Source organism: Ursus maritimus, unplaced genomic scaffold (assembly GCF_017311325.1).
Source record: "Ursus maritimus isolate PB19 unplaced genomic scaffold, ASM1731132v1 scaffold_1, whole genome shotgun sequence".
Taxonomy (NCBI): Eukaryota; Metazoa; Chordata; class Mammalia; order Carnivora; family Ursidae; genus Ursus; species Ursus maritimus.
The window spans coordinates 52940903-52959100 of record NW_024423343.1 but is presented as its reverse complement, the minus strand read 5'-3'; the positions used below and the strand labels follow the sequence as shown (position 1 = coordinate 52959100).

Below are 18198 nucleotides of genomic sequence, written 5' to 3'. Positions count from 1 at the left end.
AAAATACTTCGTATTCATGCCATTAAGTGGGAAATTAAAAAAAATAGTGTACATGGACGGATTTGAAGAATCCTCTATTCCCATAATGTTTTTCACAATCACATTCAACCACTACCAATATCAGACTGAGCATTCGTCTGCTGAATGCTTGTCAAAGGAAACCAATATCAGACTGAGCATTCGTCTACTGAATGCTTGTCAAAGGAAACCAATATCAGACTGAGCATTCGTCTACTGAATGCTTGTCAAAGGAAACCAATATCAGACTGAGCATTCGTCTACTGAATGCTTGTCAAAGGAATGAAATGTTGGGCGCCTATACACATATTTTGTCACACCATCCTTTTATTAAATGAGTCAAGAAGTGATTAAGGATGAAATTGTTTTAAACTGCACTTACTTATTGGATCTCTGATGACAAGTGCAGTTGGTGTCTCAGTAAACGGGCCTATGCCAACACTGTTTTCGGCTGCAATTCGGAAAAAGTAGGCTTTTCCTTGAATGAGACCTTGGACAGTAGCATTTTGTCGGGTAACCGTATATGTCACTGGGGTCCATGCTCTGCGGTCAGATTCACGCTTCTCAATGACATAATTGGTGATTGGAGAGCCTCCATCATCTTCTGGAGAAAACCACGTCAGTTTGCAGGAGTCATTGGTTAGGTTGTGAGCCTGGAATGGTGTTCCAACAGGACCTGGCACATCTGGAAATAAGAGGAAACAGTTTCTAGTTGTTTGTTTTCAATGAACAACAGGGCTCAATATTTGTCACTCTCTGTGTTTAAAAAGGAGACAGAAATGTTATAAGATTTTGTGTCTATTGATTTTTTTCTTCCCCACGGTATCTATATTCAACCATATTTTTAAATGAAGTATGTTTATAATAATTACTGTTTGCCACTGTTTTAGTAGAAGCTAAAGGAACAGTAATGTGTGTGTGTGTGTGTGTGTGTGTGTATATATATATATATATATATAACATGGGTCTTTATATATGTATATTTATACTTTTTTTTTTTTTTTGTAATTTGTAAGTCAGGAGGGAGCTGCTGGAAGGAGAATGCACAGGAGGAGACAGGAGAAGGGGTGACGGGTAACATGGCTACTTTTTGTGTCTAGTTTACTTTCCAGAGGGGAAAGGGAGAGAGAGCTTTTTCTAGGTAACTAGTAAATCAGTAAGCAGCACAGGAGTTCCCAAATTTCAGAAGGACCTTTGAGAGGGTTGGAATCCAACTTTGAAAGTGTACCAGTTCTCAAGTTAAAATAACAGGTATTTAGGAGCTTGAAACTAACCTAAAAGCTTGTAGGACTATTGGTCAATGAGATCTTTCTCCTTATGCCATTTTCATTAATGAAAACATAACATGTTTATATAACATTAATTATTTTCACATAAAAACTCATTGTTTGGAGTATGGTTGTGCCTGGAGACTTGCTGAGAGAGAAATCTGAGTGGGAGGGCTTCACTTTCTCAGCAAAATACTAGAATAAAGCAGCCAGCAAGAGGCATGAAAAAGTCTTGTGGAGTTCACCTCTATAGTCAGTGACTAGAACTGCAATATTGGTAATCAAATATGCTTTTCAACTAGAATACTGAAACCCTTCACAGAGATTTTTGCTTTATTATGATAATTAGCAAAGGAGGATACGCTCCCATGATGTGAAATTGATCAACCTTAGTAAACTATTAGATATTCACCTACATTTGCAGGAAAGTTGCTTTTATGAAAAAACTGTTATAAAAAACTTTGTTTTTATATAACATAAAAACATAACTTTTTAATGTTATATAATGCAACATATAAAACTATTTATAGGAGTCCAACAATATAAAATATGTATAAGACGAAAAAAGGATTTTTAAAGGCTAATAGTGGTCAGTGGGATTGCGGGTGATTTTTCTTATTTTCCAAAATATTTGTAACAGTTTTACTGTAACATAGCTTTACTGTAGCTGAAGTAAAAATGTTATTTTTAAAAGCTGCATGGACAAATTAAAGGTCTTTACCTAATACATCAACGATAATGGTCTTCTTTCTTTCTCCCCCTGCATTTTTGGCAAGAAGGGAGTAGACACCTTGGTGGCTCCTCTGGCAATTCTTGATGACCATGGAGGAGCTAATGGCTGTGGTCTCAATGGTAGCTTCTTGAGGTAATGCTCTTTCATTCATGTTCCAGGTGACAGTTGGAGGAGGTTTTCCAGACACATAGGCGATGATCCGGATCACCCCTCCGGCGTGGACCACAATTCTGTCTCTGACACTGGCATCTAGCTGAAGGTCAGGTGGCACTGGAACACAGTTGAAAATTACAAATGTGGTTTTCGTTCCCAATCCAAAACACAAATATGGATAAAATAATAGAAGGGTAAATAATTACCAATTCTGTCCTTCATTTCAATGACATCTGTGACTTCTCCAGGTTCTCCAATGCCGGCAATGTTGACTGCTCTAACTCTGAATTTGTAGAAAGCTCCTTCTTTTAACCCTGTCACAACAAGCTTTGTTCCTCTCACTTCTTTATCTTTACCCTAGGGAAGGATCACATACATTCAGGTCTTCGTAGCTTCCTGTTTTAATAGCTTTCTAAAGTATAACCAACAGCATATTTAAAACTACTCTGTTTGGGAAAATTATTGCCAGTTTAGGTTTTGGGGATCAGATATTTCAGGTAAGCCCTGAATGAAATGTCTTGCCCGTAATTGTGTTTTAATAACGATAATATAACTTAACAGATGTTTGGATTATCCATTATAAGTATGTTTTTTTCTGATTTCTTGATAAAAAATACAAGTAGAAATTAATGGCATTCAGAATAACAGCTACACTTATAGCTTATTTATAATATATTTCCATAATGCCAAGTGTTAGCTACCTGTTCCCATTCTTCTTTTCCTTCTTCTTTATATTCAACGATGTACCCAGTTACTTTGGATCCACCATCTTTTAGTGGGGGAGACCACTCCAAATCCACAGATGATTTAGTCCAGTCTGTGACTTTGGGAATTGGAGGACCAGGAGGGGCTGGAAAGAACCAGTATACATTAGTATTCTTGACTTTTCCATGGCAGTTTGGTGGCGGGGGCGGGGGTTGGGGGGGAGGAGGAATGGTTTCAAGGCTTACCAATTGGATCTCTAGCAGTCACTGGGTCTGATGGCAGACTTGCAGGGCCCACACCAGCAGCATTGATTGCATATACACGGAACTGATAATCAGAACCTTCAATAAGACCAGTCACTTTATAAGAAACACCCAAAGTCATGGCTTTGATAGGATCTCGGTTAACTCTCTTCCATCTCTTTGAAGTGGTGTCTTTCATTTCTAGCCAGTACCCTGTCACAGGAGAGCCTCCATCATATTCTGGCTCTTCCCAGTTGACAGTCATGGAGTTGCGAGTCACACTGCTAACGGTTGGTTTATCTGGTGCTCCAGGGACAGCTGTGGAAAAGAAATCACATTGATTTATAAGAATTTATGAAAAACAACAGATAAGAGTGATTTTTATATGTAAAACATGTCCTACTTACAGAAGAGGTTTCTCGCTGTTTCAGGTTCACTGTCAAGAGGCTCCCCAACACCAAATTTGTTCTGGGCCATGATTCGGAACACATATTCATGGCCTTCTAGCAATTTGGGAATTGTGTACGTGCACTCTTTAGGTTCACTGGAGACATGCACCCATGTCTTCCTATTAGCCTCTCTCTTCTCAATTACATAGTTTGTAATCTTAGACCCTCCATCATCCAAAGGTGGAAGCCAAGATAATGTCATTTGATCTGCTGAAACAGATTCAAACTTTATTGGGCCCACTGGAGGGCCAGGACGACCTAAAATGGTTTCAAAAAAGGAAAGAAAATATTAGAAGAATGATTTTAAAGCCCAATAACATATTTAGGACAGAAAAACATGTAGTTTTAATAAAGCCGTGCTCTCTTTACCGAGGACATTCAGTCTCATCTCCTTTGATGCTGTTCCCAGGTTATTCACAGCTGTGATGGTATATAAGCCAGTGTCACTCCTGCGAGACTGTGGAATAACTAAGGTGCACGTATCATCCACTACCAGTTTGTTGACGTGGGTGTCATAGACAACAGGTTCTTTCTTGTCAGGCTTCCTTGGAGGAGCTTTAAACCAGGTCAGTGTTGGGAATGGCACACCTTTAATTTTGGCCACAATGTTAACATCCGTTCCTTCTTCAACCTCCATGAATTCTTTTAGCTCAATTGATGGTGGGCCTAGATTATTTAAAAAAAAAAAAAAGTGGTCACTAGGGACAGAAAGTAGAATTTATAGTGCCTATAAAGATATTTATATCTACTATCAGCAGGCTTTGTAGCCCAGCCCAATATGAAGAACAGATTTGATTTCAACTAACTTATACCAGTTTGGAGAACAGGTATATGTGGTCATCATCCTTTATTGGACCCACACGTGGCTATGTAACCAGCTATTGCCTCTCTCTTACCTGGTATTATTATGCATGGAGATACTGAGAAAGGGCAGAGAGAAGTGAAGATTGTAGTAGCATGATATTCCCTTTAATATATATGCATATTTCCTTAAACATGCAGAGAGTTATGAGAGGACTTACTATTTTTATTCTGAGAGAACTCCCTTCCTAAGAAATACAACTGCTAGTAGAGGCAAAGCAACTTTCCATTTTCCATGAATCTAGTGGAAGAATGTGCAAAGAGGGCAGTGACTACACCCCTCCTAATTTTAGAAGAGGGAACTGAACAAACACAGCAGTAGGGATGGTAACAATAATAGACGAAGAATTATTACATTTGCTGTCTATATTTATTAAAATGGATGTATCTTTTTCTTAGAGAAAAAGAAACTTGATTGTGAAGATAAATGGGTCTCAAAATTTGCTGAGCAGATAACTGCTTACTTTCTTCCCCTTTTTGAGGATGATGCAGAAAATCATAGTAAGGAAATTCCAAACATCATCTCCTTCAAATAAGGGAAAGGTGTAACATATAAGGAAATAGGATAATTCTGTAGAAGGTGAGGGAATGAGTGATTAAGATGGCCACGTTCACACTCCACTCACAGTAGCCTCCTGACGTACAGATACTTCTCTTTTTCTCTTTGGACTAATACTAAATTTCTAGGAAGGCATTCCTAAAGAGGACATTCTTGGTTAATATGCCGGGACTTACATGTCTGGTCTTTGACAGTCACTGGGCCCACAGTGGCTGAAGGTTTGCTGACTCCTGCAGCGTTGACAGCCTTGACCCTGAATTCATACTGGCCGCCCTCAATGAGGTCTTCAACAGTAAATTCCAGTTCTTCCACATCACGCTTGTTGCACTGTTTCCATGCCTCTTTCTTTTTCCCAGTAGGGTCCCATGCAAGGCACTCAACAATATAGTGGGTGACAGGGGAGCCCCCATCATTCTTTGGGGGTTTCCATGATAGGTGTACGGTGTTCTTTGTTATGAGGCCAATCTTGAGTTTAATGGGGGGGTCAGGAGGATCTTTAAAAATAGGGAAAGGAAGTATTAAGCATTGTTTATAATGATATACTTCAAATTTGAGAAATTAATCTTGGATTAAAAAAAAACTTACATATTGGGTCTCTGGCTGTGGTCCTCTGAACGGTTTCTGCAGGTGGACCAACACCAAAACGGTTTTCTGCACGCACGCGGAAGAAATACTGCTGTTCAGAGATGAGATCAGGAACCACAAATGTGGTGCTTCCACAGTTTGGATTGACCTTAGTCCAGGCTTTTCCATCGATTGTCTTCTTCTCTATAACATAGCCTTTGATCCTGTCTCCTCCATCGTCATCTGGCATCTTCCATGTGAGTCTGCAACTACCCCTTGTGATGTCACTGACTTTCAGATCTTTGGGTGGCCCTGGTACATCTGTTGGATGCAAATCACCACGTAAGCAATGTCATTTTGTTTAAAATAGTTTGTTCTCATTCTATGGTCACGTTTAAAATCTTTCTTACCCATGACTTTGACTCTGCAATGTGCTGTCTTCTGTCCTGCTTTATTCTTGGCTGTGATGCTGTATTTGCCTGAGTGAGCTCGTGTGCATTCCGGAATAATAATTACTGATGAGTTTTCAGCAGTCTCCACCTATACAGAGAAAAGAGTAGTCATACATTGGATGAAATGAGAGCAGTGCTGCAGTCAACTGTGTTCTGAATCACTTCCATTTTTTCTTTTTACCTGTGTATCCTCAGGTACGTCATGAACTCCTTCCTGTTAGAAAAGAAGATCGTTGTAGTATTAATATTCCTTAGAGTGAATCAATGGGAGACACAGAAAATTATATTTTTCTTACCTTCACTGCCTTCTTTGCCTTTCCATCAAACTCCCACGATGATTTTGGTGTTGGGCGTCCCTTGATGACAGCAGGAATCCTAATTTGGGAGCCAGCTTGACAAACCAGACAGTCTTGTGCTCCAATGTCAATAAAAACTTCTGGTACCTCTGTAATACCATGAATAATAGAACAGGATTTAGCTTACCTTTTTCAAAAAAGTAAGTGACCTATCCCCGGGAAATTACTTTCGTAATCAGAGCAAAGGATACATAAACGCAATAAAGGACGAGTACCTTGAATGTCTGTGGCAGGGATCTCTCCAGTTGTATCGCTTGGCTCGGATTCCCCGGCTTCATTGACAGCTTTCACTCTGAATCTGTACTTGCGGAGTTCTTTCAGATTTGGCACCACACATTCACAGGTGGTTAGCAGTTTGTCTGGCTCATTTACTTTTTTCCAGTCAGTACTGCCTTCTTCTTGCATCTCTACAATGTAGCCTTTGATTGGACTGCCACCATCTTTGGCTGGAGGTTTCCATGCCAGCGAGATGCTGGACTTTGTTTTATCTTTGACCTCTGGGCAAGAAGGTGGCCCAGGTGGATCTAAGAAGAAGAAAAAAACAAAGTGTAACAAATTTTGAAGCCAATGGAATGCCAGATTTAATCTACTGGATACTAAAGTAGGAATTCCGAAGGAATAAATTACCTTCCAGAGAAGAGAATATAAGAAATAGTATCTTTGCATTTCGCATTAATGTAAAACAAAAGAAAGCAAACAACTAACTGGGATTAAAGAGACTATACACTATCTCTAGATAGCTTTTTACCAATTGTATATAAATAGAATATACATCTATTTTAAGATCCCTTTGAAGAGACTGAAATATTCTCTACTAAAAACTTGTTTTAATTTCCATTAACAAAAGATTTTATTTATCTGATAGAGGGAGAGGGAGAAGCAGCCTCCCCACTGAGCGGGGAGCCCGATGCAGGGCTTGATCCCAGGACCCTGGGACTATGACCTGAGCCAAAGGCAGCCGCTTAACTGACTGAGCCACTCAGGTGCCCCTAATTTACGTTAAAATTTTAAAAAAAATGATTTCGTTATTAGCTGATAAATCCTTGAACACAGACTGAGTGTATGCCCTTTAGGGAAAAGATCGATGCATAACAATCCTTTACATTTCTGACAGTGCTTTACCATTATAGAAAGCCTTTTTAACCCTAGCTCTTCCTGTCTAGTGCTTAGCACAGTTCCTTGCACATAGCAAACGTTCAATATGAGCTTGCTGAATGAATGAATGACTACTTCATTTTAAATATATGCTCCATATAGACCTTAGAGTATTTTAAATCTTTTTAACAAGTAGCTGAATTTTTTTTTCTACAGAGAATCTAATCAGATATATAGCAAATATAATTAATCATTAAGGCCATGGTATTTTAGTTTTTGAACTGATCTGCTAAGTAGAGCTTTCAGAAGAATTTTTTTTTCTTTTATTTGACCTCACAGACTGTGCCTGAGAATCTCATATCTTTGGTCAAATATGCTGTTGAAAAGTTAACATTTTGCTTTTTGTTGAACTCCAACTAGAGGGTCTCTTTAGGGAGGGAGATCATTTCCATAGTATCTAATGGGATAGGGGTATGGGAACCGAGAGGAGCTTATAGTCTAGGGTCTTTATCATTGCGATTCCTCAGAAATATACACACGTATAGCTGTGTGTGTAGTGTGTATATATGTATATACATACACACATATAGAGTATCAGAAGTACATATATGTAAGTATAGGGTTTTTACTTTAATAAGCTGGCATAGAAAAATGCAAGAAATTTAAGAGCAGAATTATCCATTTAGTGTCTGTGCTCTTTGTAAGCTCTAGAAATGGAAGCAGACTTACATATAGGATCTCCTGCAATAGCTGGATCTGATGGTTCACTGGGAGGACCAACTCCTGCAGCATTTATTGCCATTGCTCTGAACTGGTATTTAACACCTTCAATCAAGCGGGGAACGTTGAATTCCACGCCTTTCAATCCCACTTTGGTTATTGGTGCTCGGCTAACACGTGACCAGTAGGCACTTCCCTCTTCTCGCTTTTCCAGCCAGTAGCCCGTAATTGGAGAGCCTCCATTGTCCAGAGGAGGAGTCCAGCTCACTAGCATCGACCCTTTGGTGCGCTCCAGAACTTTTGGTTTTCCCGGAGGTCCAGGGAGGCGGAAGGGATCTTGAATGACAACTTTATCTGATTTGCAGTCATCACTGATTCCATATTTATTCACTGCCCTAACTCGGAACTCATACTGACCGTTGGGGATAAGTTTCCAGACCTAGAAATCAGATGAATAATGATTTCTTAAAAACAACATACTTATGTTGATTTCACTTATGTTAAAATTCAAGTTCTTTTCGTAGGGAAGACAATGAAATTATTAAAATCAAGTAAATATATAGTTTAAAAATACATAGACTCAAATGTGGAGAAGGCATCCACAACTAATTATTGAACACTACATCAAAAACTAGTGAAGTACTATATGTTGGCTAATTGAATTTAAATAAAAAATTTAAAAAAATATATGTGTATTTATTGTTCCTAACAGTGGATCTCTCAAAAGAGAATTGGTTTACCAAATAGTATTTACTAAGTTGCCTTATGCGCATGGTGCTAAAAACTACGATAAATCTTTTTTATGTGCAGTTTTGAGTTTAAGCATTAAATTCCAAGACTATGCCAGAATGGTGTTAATTTAGAGTCATGTCCTTTTAATGTGTATAAGAAAACATTTAGGATAATTTACCCCATATTTCCTCTCTACAGCAGAGTTGGTGACTTCCTCCCATTCACTTTTCTTCCTGCTTGCATCACGTTTGTCAATGACATAATGGGTGATTTCACTGCCACCATTGTCTAGAGGGGCATCCCATGTCAAGTAGCAAGATTCAGCTTTAATGTCAGTAACAGCAAGATTTCTTGGTGGTGATGGACGATCTGGAAAGGAGCCAAGAGAGGAGAATGAGAAGACAATTCTTAGACACTGGACTTGGTTTTGAGCAAAGGAAGCAGGTCCCTTACCATATACTTCCACATGAACGTTTCGGAACACTGAGCCCAGGCGATTGGAAGCAGTAATGGTGTAAGTGCCTTTGTCTTCCCGGACGGCTTTGGGAATGATAAGCTCGGTCTTTGCCTCACTTCGGGATACTTCTTCCTTTGTTATCTTAAGTGCATCTGTGGGTTTTTCAATCACAGTTTCATTCTTGGACCACTCAATCTTAGGCATCGGAAGGCCTGTCACATCTGCAGGGATATTAACAGGCTCTCCTGCCTTAACTTTGATAGTGTCTCCTCGAACAGACAGGCGCAACTTAATAGTTGGAGGCACTGTAAAGAGAAGGGAAAGAAAAAGTCATAAGATGTTTGCTCAACCTATGAGATAAAGGCAGCACCATAAAGTGCGCTCAAATCAGGCTCAGATTCCACACCTTCATCGTCTTGTATGACCACATTAAGAGGCAGGGATGGTTCACTTTCCCCAACTGCATTGACGGCTTTGACGCGGAATTCATACATTTGGTGTTCATCGAGATCTTCAACCAGAAGAGATGTGGTTGGGCAGAGTTGCTTGTTAACTCTTTCAAAGTTGGGTTTGTCGTGACGCCGTTTTTCAATGATATAGCCTTGGATGGGACTGCCACCGTTACTGCGGGGCTCTTTCCAGTCAAGGGTGATAGTGGACTTCGTCCTTTCTGTGTATGTGAGCCTCTCAGGAGACGTTGGAGGACCTTAAATCAGAGGCAAGTTGAAATGACAAGCATCAAATATTCATGTAAGAGATAGTATTTCACTTCAAATTAGTTATGTGAAAAATAGGTTTCTGTTTGGCATAACCTTACATCCATCTTTAAAATCCTTCTGAAAACCTATCAGTTACAGAATGATTACAGGCAGAGTTTTTCTTAGTAAGCTTTACGTCAAAATTGTGGATTAAAAATAAATCGAAGGGCTTGTATGCTTTTGTTATTTTTACCACTTTAGATCTTTTACACCTCTGTCACTGGGAGAGCTTCTGATCCTAATGAATAGAAGAGAAGGTCTGTGAAGTTTTGCCTTGGACGACCAAAGTGTTTCCGTGATTAACAGACAGTGGATAGCACTACTGAACACCCTTTGAACCAAGTTGCCTCCAAGCGGGGGTTTAAAATGGAGTAGAAAGAGAATTTATGCAATGCTGCTGTAGTTTTGTGCCCAAAGGACAAAACAAAGAAGAAGTGTGAATGCTAACACTAGACCTAATCCTCTCCTGTTGATGATTATCGCAACCCGAAGCCGAGCTGTGTGGTGGAAGCTCAGCTCTGCTCCCTCTCGTACAGCTTGACCCACGGCAGACACGTGTGAGATGAACTGTCGCAGTGAGGCTGTAATTTTCTGTTTTTGGTTGGTAGGGAGGTGGTGGTGGAGGAGGAATAAAGCCTCTGTTTCTTGGGGAGTGGGTTGGGGGAGTTTCTTGGATGGGTTGTCAGGATGTGTCTCCAAGTGTGTGCAATGTTAGGGTTTCACATTTGCTCCTACTAAGGAGATTTCCTTTCCTTAGATTTCTATTCTCTGGTGGCCTTTTCTGATTCTGGGCCTCCGTATCCTTCCAGTGTGGAGACTATTTGAGGGCTAAAGGAAGGCTAAGACATTTGTCATAAGGCTGTTGTCGATCCTGTAATCTTTCAAAAATAATGAACTCCCTTTAAGTACTAAAGTTATTAAGTGAATTACTCCAGTGTATTCTATTGCAGAGATGGAGTATGTCTAACTATTTTTAGGTTATTACTAAGCTGCAGTAGATTCAGGTTTTTCAGTATGCAAAACCATGCACGGATTTCTGCAAAAATTACAGTGAGCCAAAAATTACATTGAAATTATAGCAAATACAGTATTCTTAAAGTTGCTGGTAGTTATTTGATTTACCTTTCTTATCACTCTCTAGCTATAGATCATGGGACTCCTGGGGAGTTTGAAATAAGGCTCAATAAATAAATGACATAACTAGAAGCAAACACAAAGAAAACACAATGAAAACCTCTTTTACCTAGTGGATCAACTGCAAGAATTGGTCCTACTTCAACAGGAGGGCCACAGCCAAACTTGTTCTTGGCAATCACACGGAACATATATTCTTGCCCCTCAATGAGGCCTGTGATGTCACATTTAGATCTCTCAGTCTCAATTGGTTGTCTCCAGGTATGCATCTTAGCATCTTTTCTTTCAATAATGAATCCTGTGATTTCACTTCCTCCATCATCTGCGGGATCAGACCAGTTAAGTAAACACATCTTTCTGTTTGTTACAACAGGTTTTAAGTCAAGAACTGGTCCAGGAACATCTGAAAAAATAAAAAAAAAAAAAAACCATAAAAATCAATGCGCTCAATTGTATCACTTAGGAGAACCCTATGAAAATCCATGTAACATTCCTTACCAAAAACTTCTACTCTGGCTGCCGCGGATTTGGAACCACAGCTATTGGTAGCTGTGATCACGTATCTGCCATGATCTTTTCTCAATGCACTCTTGATAATTAGATCAGATTTGTTTCCAACGTTCTCTATTACAACGCGGTCTTTATCCAGCTCCCCTTCTTCTATGGTCCATACTCTGGTAGGCACCGGACGACCAGTTACCACAGCTGGAATTCTCAGAGTCTTTCCAGCCATTATTTGTATTCCAGCTTTGACAGAAACATCTAGTTCCACGGTCGGAGGCTCTGTTTGAAAGAGAACAGTAATACGTTAGCCCAAGAAAGATGGAAAAAAAAAATCCCATATTAGGAAAATATCCATAATCTTACTCATGTAACTGTTAAATTACCTTGTGGTTCAGCCACAGTAACAGGTCCTGTCTCTCCCGGTGGTCCTTCACCTGCAGCGTTGACAGCACTCACTCGAAGTTTATAATCGGCACCCTCTCGGATTTCTCTGACAGTGTACTGACGGGGCTTGATCATCTTCTCCGTGCAGCGTGACCATTCATTTGTGCCAACCAGCTGTTTATCAACAAAGTAGCCAACAATTTCCCCACCACCATTGAAAGCTGGGGGTTCCCATTCTAGATCAATAGTTGTAGAGCTTGTGTCCGTGACTCTTGGGACAGGTGGCCCCGGTGGAGCTAGAATGAATGCAGATACACAAATCAGAACTCACTGAAGCTTTTAAAATGGACAACGTACTCTATCCACTTTTCCCCAGAATGCATTGCATGTAATATGGGTAAGTACTGTCTGTGAAACTTTTAAGTTATATATATAGAGATGTTTAGGGGGTGGGGGAATGGGATAGACTGGTGATGGGTAGTAAGGAGAGCACGTATTGCATGGTGCACTGGGTGTTATACACAACTAATGAATCATTGAACTTTTACATCAGAAACCAGGGATGTACTGTATGGTGGTGACTAACATAATATAATAAAAAAAACATTAAAATAAAAAATACAGATGTTTAAAATTTTCCATTGTAACCTTAATGTGTGTCTGTATTCATTGTTAGAATTTTGCTTGATTTTTTTTTTTTTTGGTAAGTTTAAGGTATACAACATGATGATTTGATACATATATTGCAAAATGATCACCACAACGTTAGTTTTTACCTCCATCCCCTTACACAGTTATCATTCTTTTGGTAGTGATAACATTCAAGATCTACTCTCTTAAGAGCTTTCAAGCATGTAATATAGTACTTAAGTGACTTAATTATAGTCACCATGCTGTACCCCGCTCACTTTGTAAGAAAGTACTTACAGATTGGATCACGTGCTGTTTTGGGATCTGAAGGGGGACTGAACTTTCCAGGTCCAGCTGCATTTTCGGCACATACTCTGAAGACGTAGGTGAGTCCTTCTAATAGGCCTTCTACATTGGTCTTCAAAGAATTCAGAAGGCTTCTGTTGACACGAGTCCAATGTGTACTATTAACCTCACGTTTTTCAAGCCAATAACCCAAGATGGGACTTCCATTATCTTTTGGTTCATTCCATTTCACTAGCATACTGTTGCTGGTTACATCTTCTACAATGGGCTTATCGGGTGCATCAGGTGGTTCTGATAAAAGAACAATAGCATGTTTGAATTAATTCCCTAGTATGATATAAAAACTCAAGTTTATAAGCTATGATAACATATATACCCATGCATATGATAAAAACGCAAAGTGTAGATGCTAAAAGAACCTTACCAAATGGATCTTTAGCTATAAGTGGCTTTGAAACACATGGTGGTCCAGGCCCAAACCTATTTTCAGCTCTTACACGGAAGAGGTACTCTTTTCCTTCAATCAGTTTTGTCACTGAGTATTTGCAGTGTCTAAGTGTTGAAGTGACAGTAATCCACTCTGAGTCAGGTTTTGTCTTGTCTTTCTTTTCCAAAGTGTAGTTTATAATTTCACTGCCGCCATCATCAAGGGGTGGTTCCCATTTACAGAGGACGGAGTTCTTTCTAATATCTTCAAATACAAAGTTGATTGGTGGTCCCGGTGTATCTAATATTTCAAAAAACAGCAGTGATTAAAAATTTGAGTAGAAGTGGTTGCAATGGAAAATATCAATGTCAGCATGCCCCTTTAACATAAACTTCTGTTTTCCTACATCTGTCTTTGTATCACATTAGCTAACAACAAGTTTGGTTGATTTCATTTACGTAGCTGGGAGGAAAAATGGGACTGAGGATACCTTGCTGAGGCTATTTCCTACTTCTTTTATCCCCCTCCCCTGGCCCAAACCCCTTTTATATGTTTTACTAAAACTCTTGTATAGACTTTCTTCCATTGAGAAGTGTAGTTGTACCTACTTACCCAGCACACAGACAGTACAAGGAGCTTTGGCAATACCATGGTCATTTTCAGCTTTGATCATATACAGGCCATGGTCAGGTCGGAGAGAATCTCGGACGCGTAGCTGAGATTCTCCCTTTTTACTGTTGTCGATACTCAAACGTTCTGTCAGCTGCAGGACAAATGGTTCCTCTTCTTCTTGAACTTCACCCCTCTTCCTCCTAATTGTGGGTGCTACTCGCTTCTTAATTTCTTCTGGTGTAATGACTTTTTCATCCTTTAGCCACGTAATAGTTGGGTAAGGTGACCCGGAGATGGTTGCGTCAAGTGCTATTTCATCACCCCGTTTCACTTCAAGGCTTGTTCTCATAATGACCTTCGGGGCATCTGTAATGATTTAAAAACAGTAATTGCTTTCAATTCTGATCATAACATCCGACAAAACATTATCTCTTTTATGGTACAATGGGAAAACGGCAGCCCCATTAAACAAAACTTACCAATAGGATCTACAGCTTTGGTTGGAGGAGTGGCCCGAGAAGGTTCACTAATGCCAGCAGCATTTTCTGCTCGCACTCGGAATTGGTATTCCTTTCCCTCTTCAAGTCCTTTTGCTGTATAGGTCAGGACAGGTACTAGGTGTTCATTGCATCTCTTCCATTTGTCTTCACCCTTAGCAATCTTTTCTATGATGTAACCCATTATTTTGCTCCCTCCATCGTACAAAGGCGGCTTCCACGTAATAGTCATTGCCTTAGCTGTAGGATTATGAACCTCAACATCTATAGGTGGATCAGGGGGCTCTGAAGAATAAGGAAAAACCTGTTAATATGTACGTTTTTAATATAAGCCCACCTTTTTTAAATAAAAAAATGCATATTAATTCCTAGCTGTATTATATCCGTGCCCAAACTTACGCTTTGGATCTTGAGCAATGACTGGATTTTTCAGTTCAATATATTCGCCTCCACCAATCTTGTTGACAGCTTTAACACGGAAGAAGTATTCACCGTTTGGTATGAGATCTTTTACGGTCCAAGTCAGTTTGTTCTCACCAGACATGACTGGTATATATGTCCTCCTCCCAGCCTCTCTGCGTTCCAGGACGTAATGAAGGATTGGGCTTCCACCATCGTATTCTGGAGGTTCCCAGGTTAATTTGCAAGAACTCTTGGTCACGTCACTTGCTTTAATATCTTTGCATGGTCCAGGTAGGCCTATTAGAAATGAAATGATAATTATCGTAAGATGAAAAGTCAGCATGTTATAGTACACTCTTTTTCTAAGTGGGACTATCCACATTTTGGGTGGGATAATCTTTGATGTGTTGGAGTATCCCCTCCTTACACTGCAGGCCATTTAGCATCCTTGGCCCCCAATTACTAAATGTCAGTAGCCCCCGAGTCTTCGGTCCAAGCAAAGTTGCCCCTCCCGCTCGCAAATTTTTAAACACCATCCGCACGGGATGGGGTAGAAAATATTACTGATCCTGGAGAAAACACTACAGGAAAATGCAAATACAATTAATAAATGAATATTGGCAATTTAAACATCCTTTGGATATACTCTTTTATTTAGTACTTCACATGCTAGTAATTACAACAGAATTAAATTAGTTTAATCAGAATTTAACTAGCACTTTCACCTCTATAATTGTTTTGCTTCTCATATGGGAAGAAATCACCTGGAAGGACACTTAGCTTACAAATGGCCAACTCATGAAACCCTTTATACTAACCCTGCAAAGTTAACTAATTTTCCTAACATGTGAAGAATAATATCTGGTATTTCATCAAAGAATGATTACCTATGACTTTGACATTGATTTTTCCAGTTGCTGAGCCGAGCTTGTTCTCCAGCGTAATGGTATAAACTCCAGCATCCGCATGGACACACTTGGGAACTTCAAGGTGTGCAGAGATGTGATCATTCTTCATTGTTAATCTATCACTTGCTTTGACTTCTTTGCCATCTTTATGCCAACTAACGGTTGGAACTGGGACAGCCCGGAAGGGAACAGGAATGCTTAACTTTTCACCTTCAATAACAACAATGTCATGTGTCTCCATGTCAATTGTTGGCTTGCCTGTAAGATATCCAAAAGAGGGGATTGTCAAAGGGCAATGTGTAAGCAAAGCCTGTTTTATTAATTATAAAAGAAATGGTGTTCTTACAGTCTGGGTCTTTGGCAACCACATTTTCGGAGATTTCAGATGGCTCACTGACACCAACAGCATTGACAGCTCTCACTCTCAGAACGTACTCCTTGTCAGGAACAACGCCTTCTTCAACTTTGAATTTCAAGTCTTTTATGGGGCGAGAATTAACTCGCATCCATTTCTCAGTGCCTACTGGACACATTTCAACATGGTATCCTATAATAGGACTTCCACCATTTTTCTCTGGAGGCTTCCAGGCAATGGCAATGTGCTTTCGCCCAGCGTCAGTCACATGCAAGTCAAGGGGAGGTGAAGGAGGACCTGAAAAAAGTGTGAAACATTCACATCCGTGATCTCATCATCAAGCTCTAGACAATATCCTCTGCATAACTGATGCTACTTACTTGTTGGATCTTCAATTGCCAGGATTTCTGTGGGTTCACTTGGGTGACCAACGCCTGCTTCATTTTCTGCCCGAACCTGAAACTGGACCTCTGTTCCTTCAATGACATCAGTTACTCTGAAGTTACAGTCAGGTCCTGCGGTCTTTCCAGCTTTCACCCAACGGGTACCTAACTTTTCTTTCTTCTCAATGATATATCTATTGAAATAAAACATTTCATTAGCATTAAATAGGGAAAACAAAGTTATGAATTTTCAGCTGAGTGTAAATTATTCTTTATGAATTAGTTAAAATTTTACCTCTGTATTGGTCGTCCACCATCATTTTTCGGTGGTTCCCACTTCAGGTCAACATGTCGCTTGGTTACATCAACCACTGCAAGAGCGTAGGGTGGCCCAGGGGTGGCTAGAAGCAAAACATTCAATTGTTAGAAAAAGCAGAGGGAAAGGTAATAATCTACAACAAATGGCGTCACAAAGATGAAGTCAGAGAACATACTAAAGGTATCTTTGGCCAGGACAGAGTCCTCAATTTCACAGTAGTCACTTTGTCCTATGGCATTTTCTGCAGCAACTCGGAACACATATAAAGAGCCCTCTGTCAGTGGGGTTACGGTGCACTTGGTGTCCTTGACAGTTGTGTCCACTGTTTGCCAGCCTTTTCGCCTCACGTCTCTCTTTTCCACAATGTAGTTGGTGATGGGGGACCCTCCATCTTTCTCAGGAACTGTCCACTTAAGGTCTGCTGTATTTTTTGTGATATTAATAACTTCAAGCCAGCGAGGTGGTGATGGAGGATCTAAAGAAGAAAAAGAGAATTCGATTTTTTTATTGTCCAATATTCAGTCTTCACTGAATTCTCTCATAGTAACTAGGAAATCACATAGCAAGGATGAAACAATCTAGTAATGAGTTTTTCATTTTTTCTCATATTGTATTTCTCAGATATACTTTAGAAGAACTTATATACTTTAAGCATCAAGAGTGACTTACATAGTTTTTCCCTGCAAAGCACAGGGTCACTGGGTTCGCTGGGCTCACTTTCTCCAGCCTTGTTTACAGCTCTGACTCGGAATGAGTATTCCTGCCCTTCCATGAGACCGGTGAGCAAATGCTGAGTGGTGGGAACACCTTCAGCCACTCGGACCCAGTCATCTGTTCCGGTCTTTAGCATTTCAATGACGTAAGACTCAATCTTTGCCCCTCCATCATGTTCTGGCTTTGTCCAATTCAACATCAATGATGTTTTTCCTACATCTTTCACAGTTGGTTTTCCAGGAGGCCATGGAGGATCTGCAAACCAATGAAATAAAACCATTATTTAGGTTTGTCAAAAAAAGAGTTAATAGAAGCTTCAAAATAGCCACAGAAAGATATATAAATAATACCTATGGGATCCTTTATTAAGATTGGTTCAGTTGTTCTACTTGGTTTTCCAGGTCCAGCAAGATTTTCAGCCAACACACGGAATCTGTATTTTTTCTTATTGGTGAGACCTTTCACTCTGAATTAGGGAAAAGTGTGAATTGGATACCATGA

The 18198-nt window shown here is 39.8% G+C and overlaps 1 protein-coding gene across 5 annotated transcripts in view; it reads right to left on the bottom strand.

Annotated features, from left to right (window-relative positions):
- Window positions 1-18198, bottom strand: part of TTN (titin) — a 266895-nt gene that overhangs the window by 67174 nt on the left and 181523 nt on the right. For all 5 annotated transcript variants that reach the window (XM_040643349.1, XM_040643355.1, XM_040643369.1 and 2 more), the window contains 32 exons: window positions 18048-18163; window positions 17653-17952; window positions 17159-17458; window positions 16960-17065; window positions 16662-16858; window positions 16273-16578; window positions 15906-16184; window positions 15016-15315; window positions 14599-14901; window positions 14120-14485; window positions 13505-13807; window positions 13072-13371; window positions 12144-12440; window positions 11755-12039; window positions 11366-11659; window positions 9771-10070; window positions 9361-9669; window positions 9086-9276; window positions 8185-8614; window positions 6576-6884; window positions 6301-6449; window positions 6186-6218; window positions 5963-6092; window positions 5574-5873; window positions 5165-5482; window positions 3938-4234; window positions 3527-3826; window positions 3123-3437; window positions 2874-3022; window positions 2379-2529; window positions 2008-2289; window positions 401-703 (listed from right to left, as the gene is read on the bottom strand). In XM_040643349.1, the coding sequence (XP_040499283.1) occupies window positions 401-703; window positions 2008-2289; window positions 2379-2529; window positions 2874-3022; window positions 3123-3437; window positions 3527-3826; window positions 3938-4234; window positions 5165-5482; window positions 5574-5873; window positions 5963-6092; window positions 6186-6218; window positions 6301-6449; window positions 6576-6884; window positions 8185-8614; window positions 9086-9276; window positions 9361-9669; window positions 9771-10070; window positions 11366-11659; window positions 11755-12039; window positions 12144-12440; window positions 13072-13371; window positions 13505-13807; window positions 14120-14485; window positions 14599-14901; window positions 15016-15315; window positions 15906-16184; window positions 16273-16578; window positions 16662-16858; window positions 16960-17065; window positions 17159-17458; window positions 17653-17952; window positions 18048-18163 (8318 nt within the window). The remainder of the gene's footprint in view (window positions 1-400; window positions 704-2007; window positions 2290-2378; window positions 2530-2873; window positions 3023-3122; window positions 3438-3526; window positions 3827-3937; window positions 4235-5164; window positions 5483-5573; window positions 5874-5962; window positions 6093-6185; window positions 6219-6300; window positions 6450-6575; window positions 6885-8184; window positions 8615-9085; window positions 9277-9360; window positions 9670-9770; window positions 10071-11365; window positions 11660-11754; window positions 12040-12143; window positions 12441-13071; window positions 13372-13504; window positions 13808-14119; window positions 14486-14598; window positions 14902-15015; window positions 15316-15905; window positions 16185-16272; window positions 16579-16661; window positions 16859-16959; window positions 17066-17158; window positions 17459-17652; window positions 17953-18047; window positions 18164-18198) is intronic.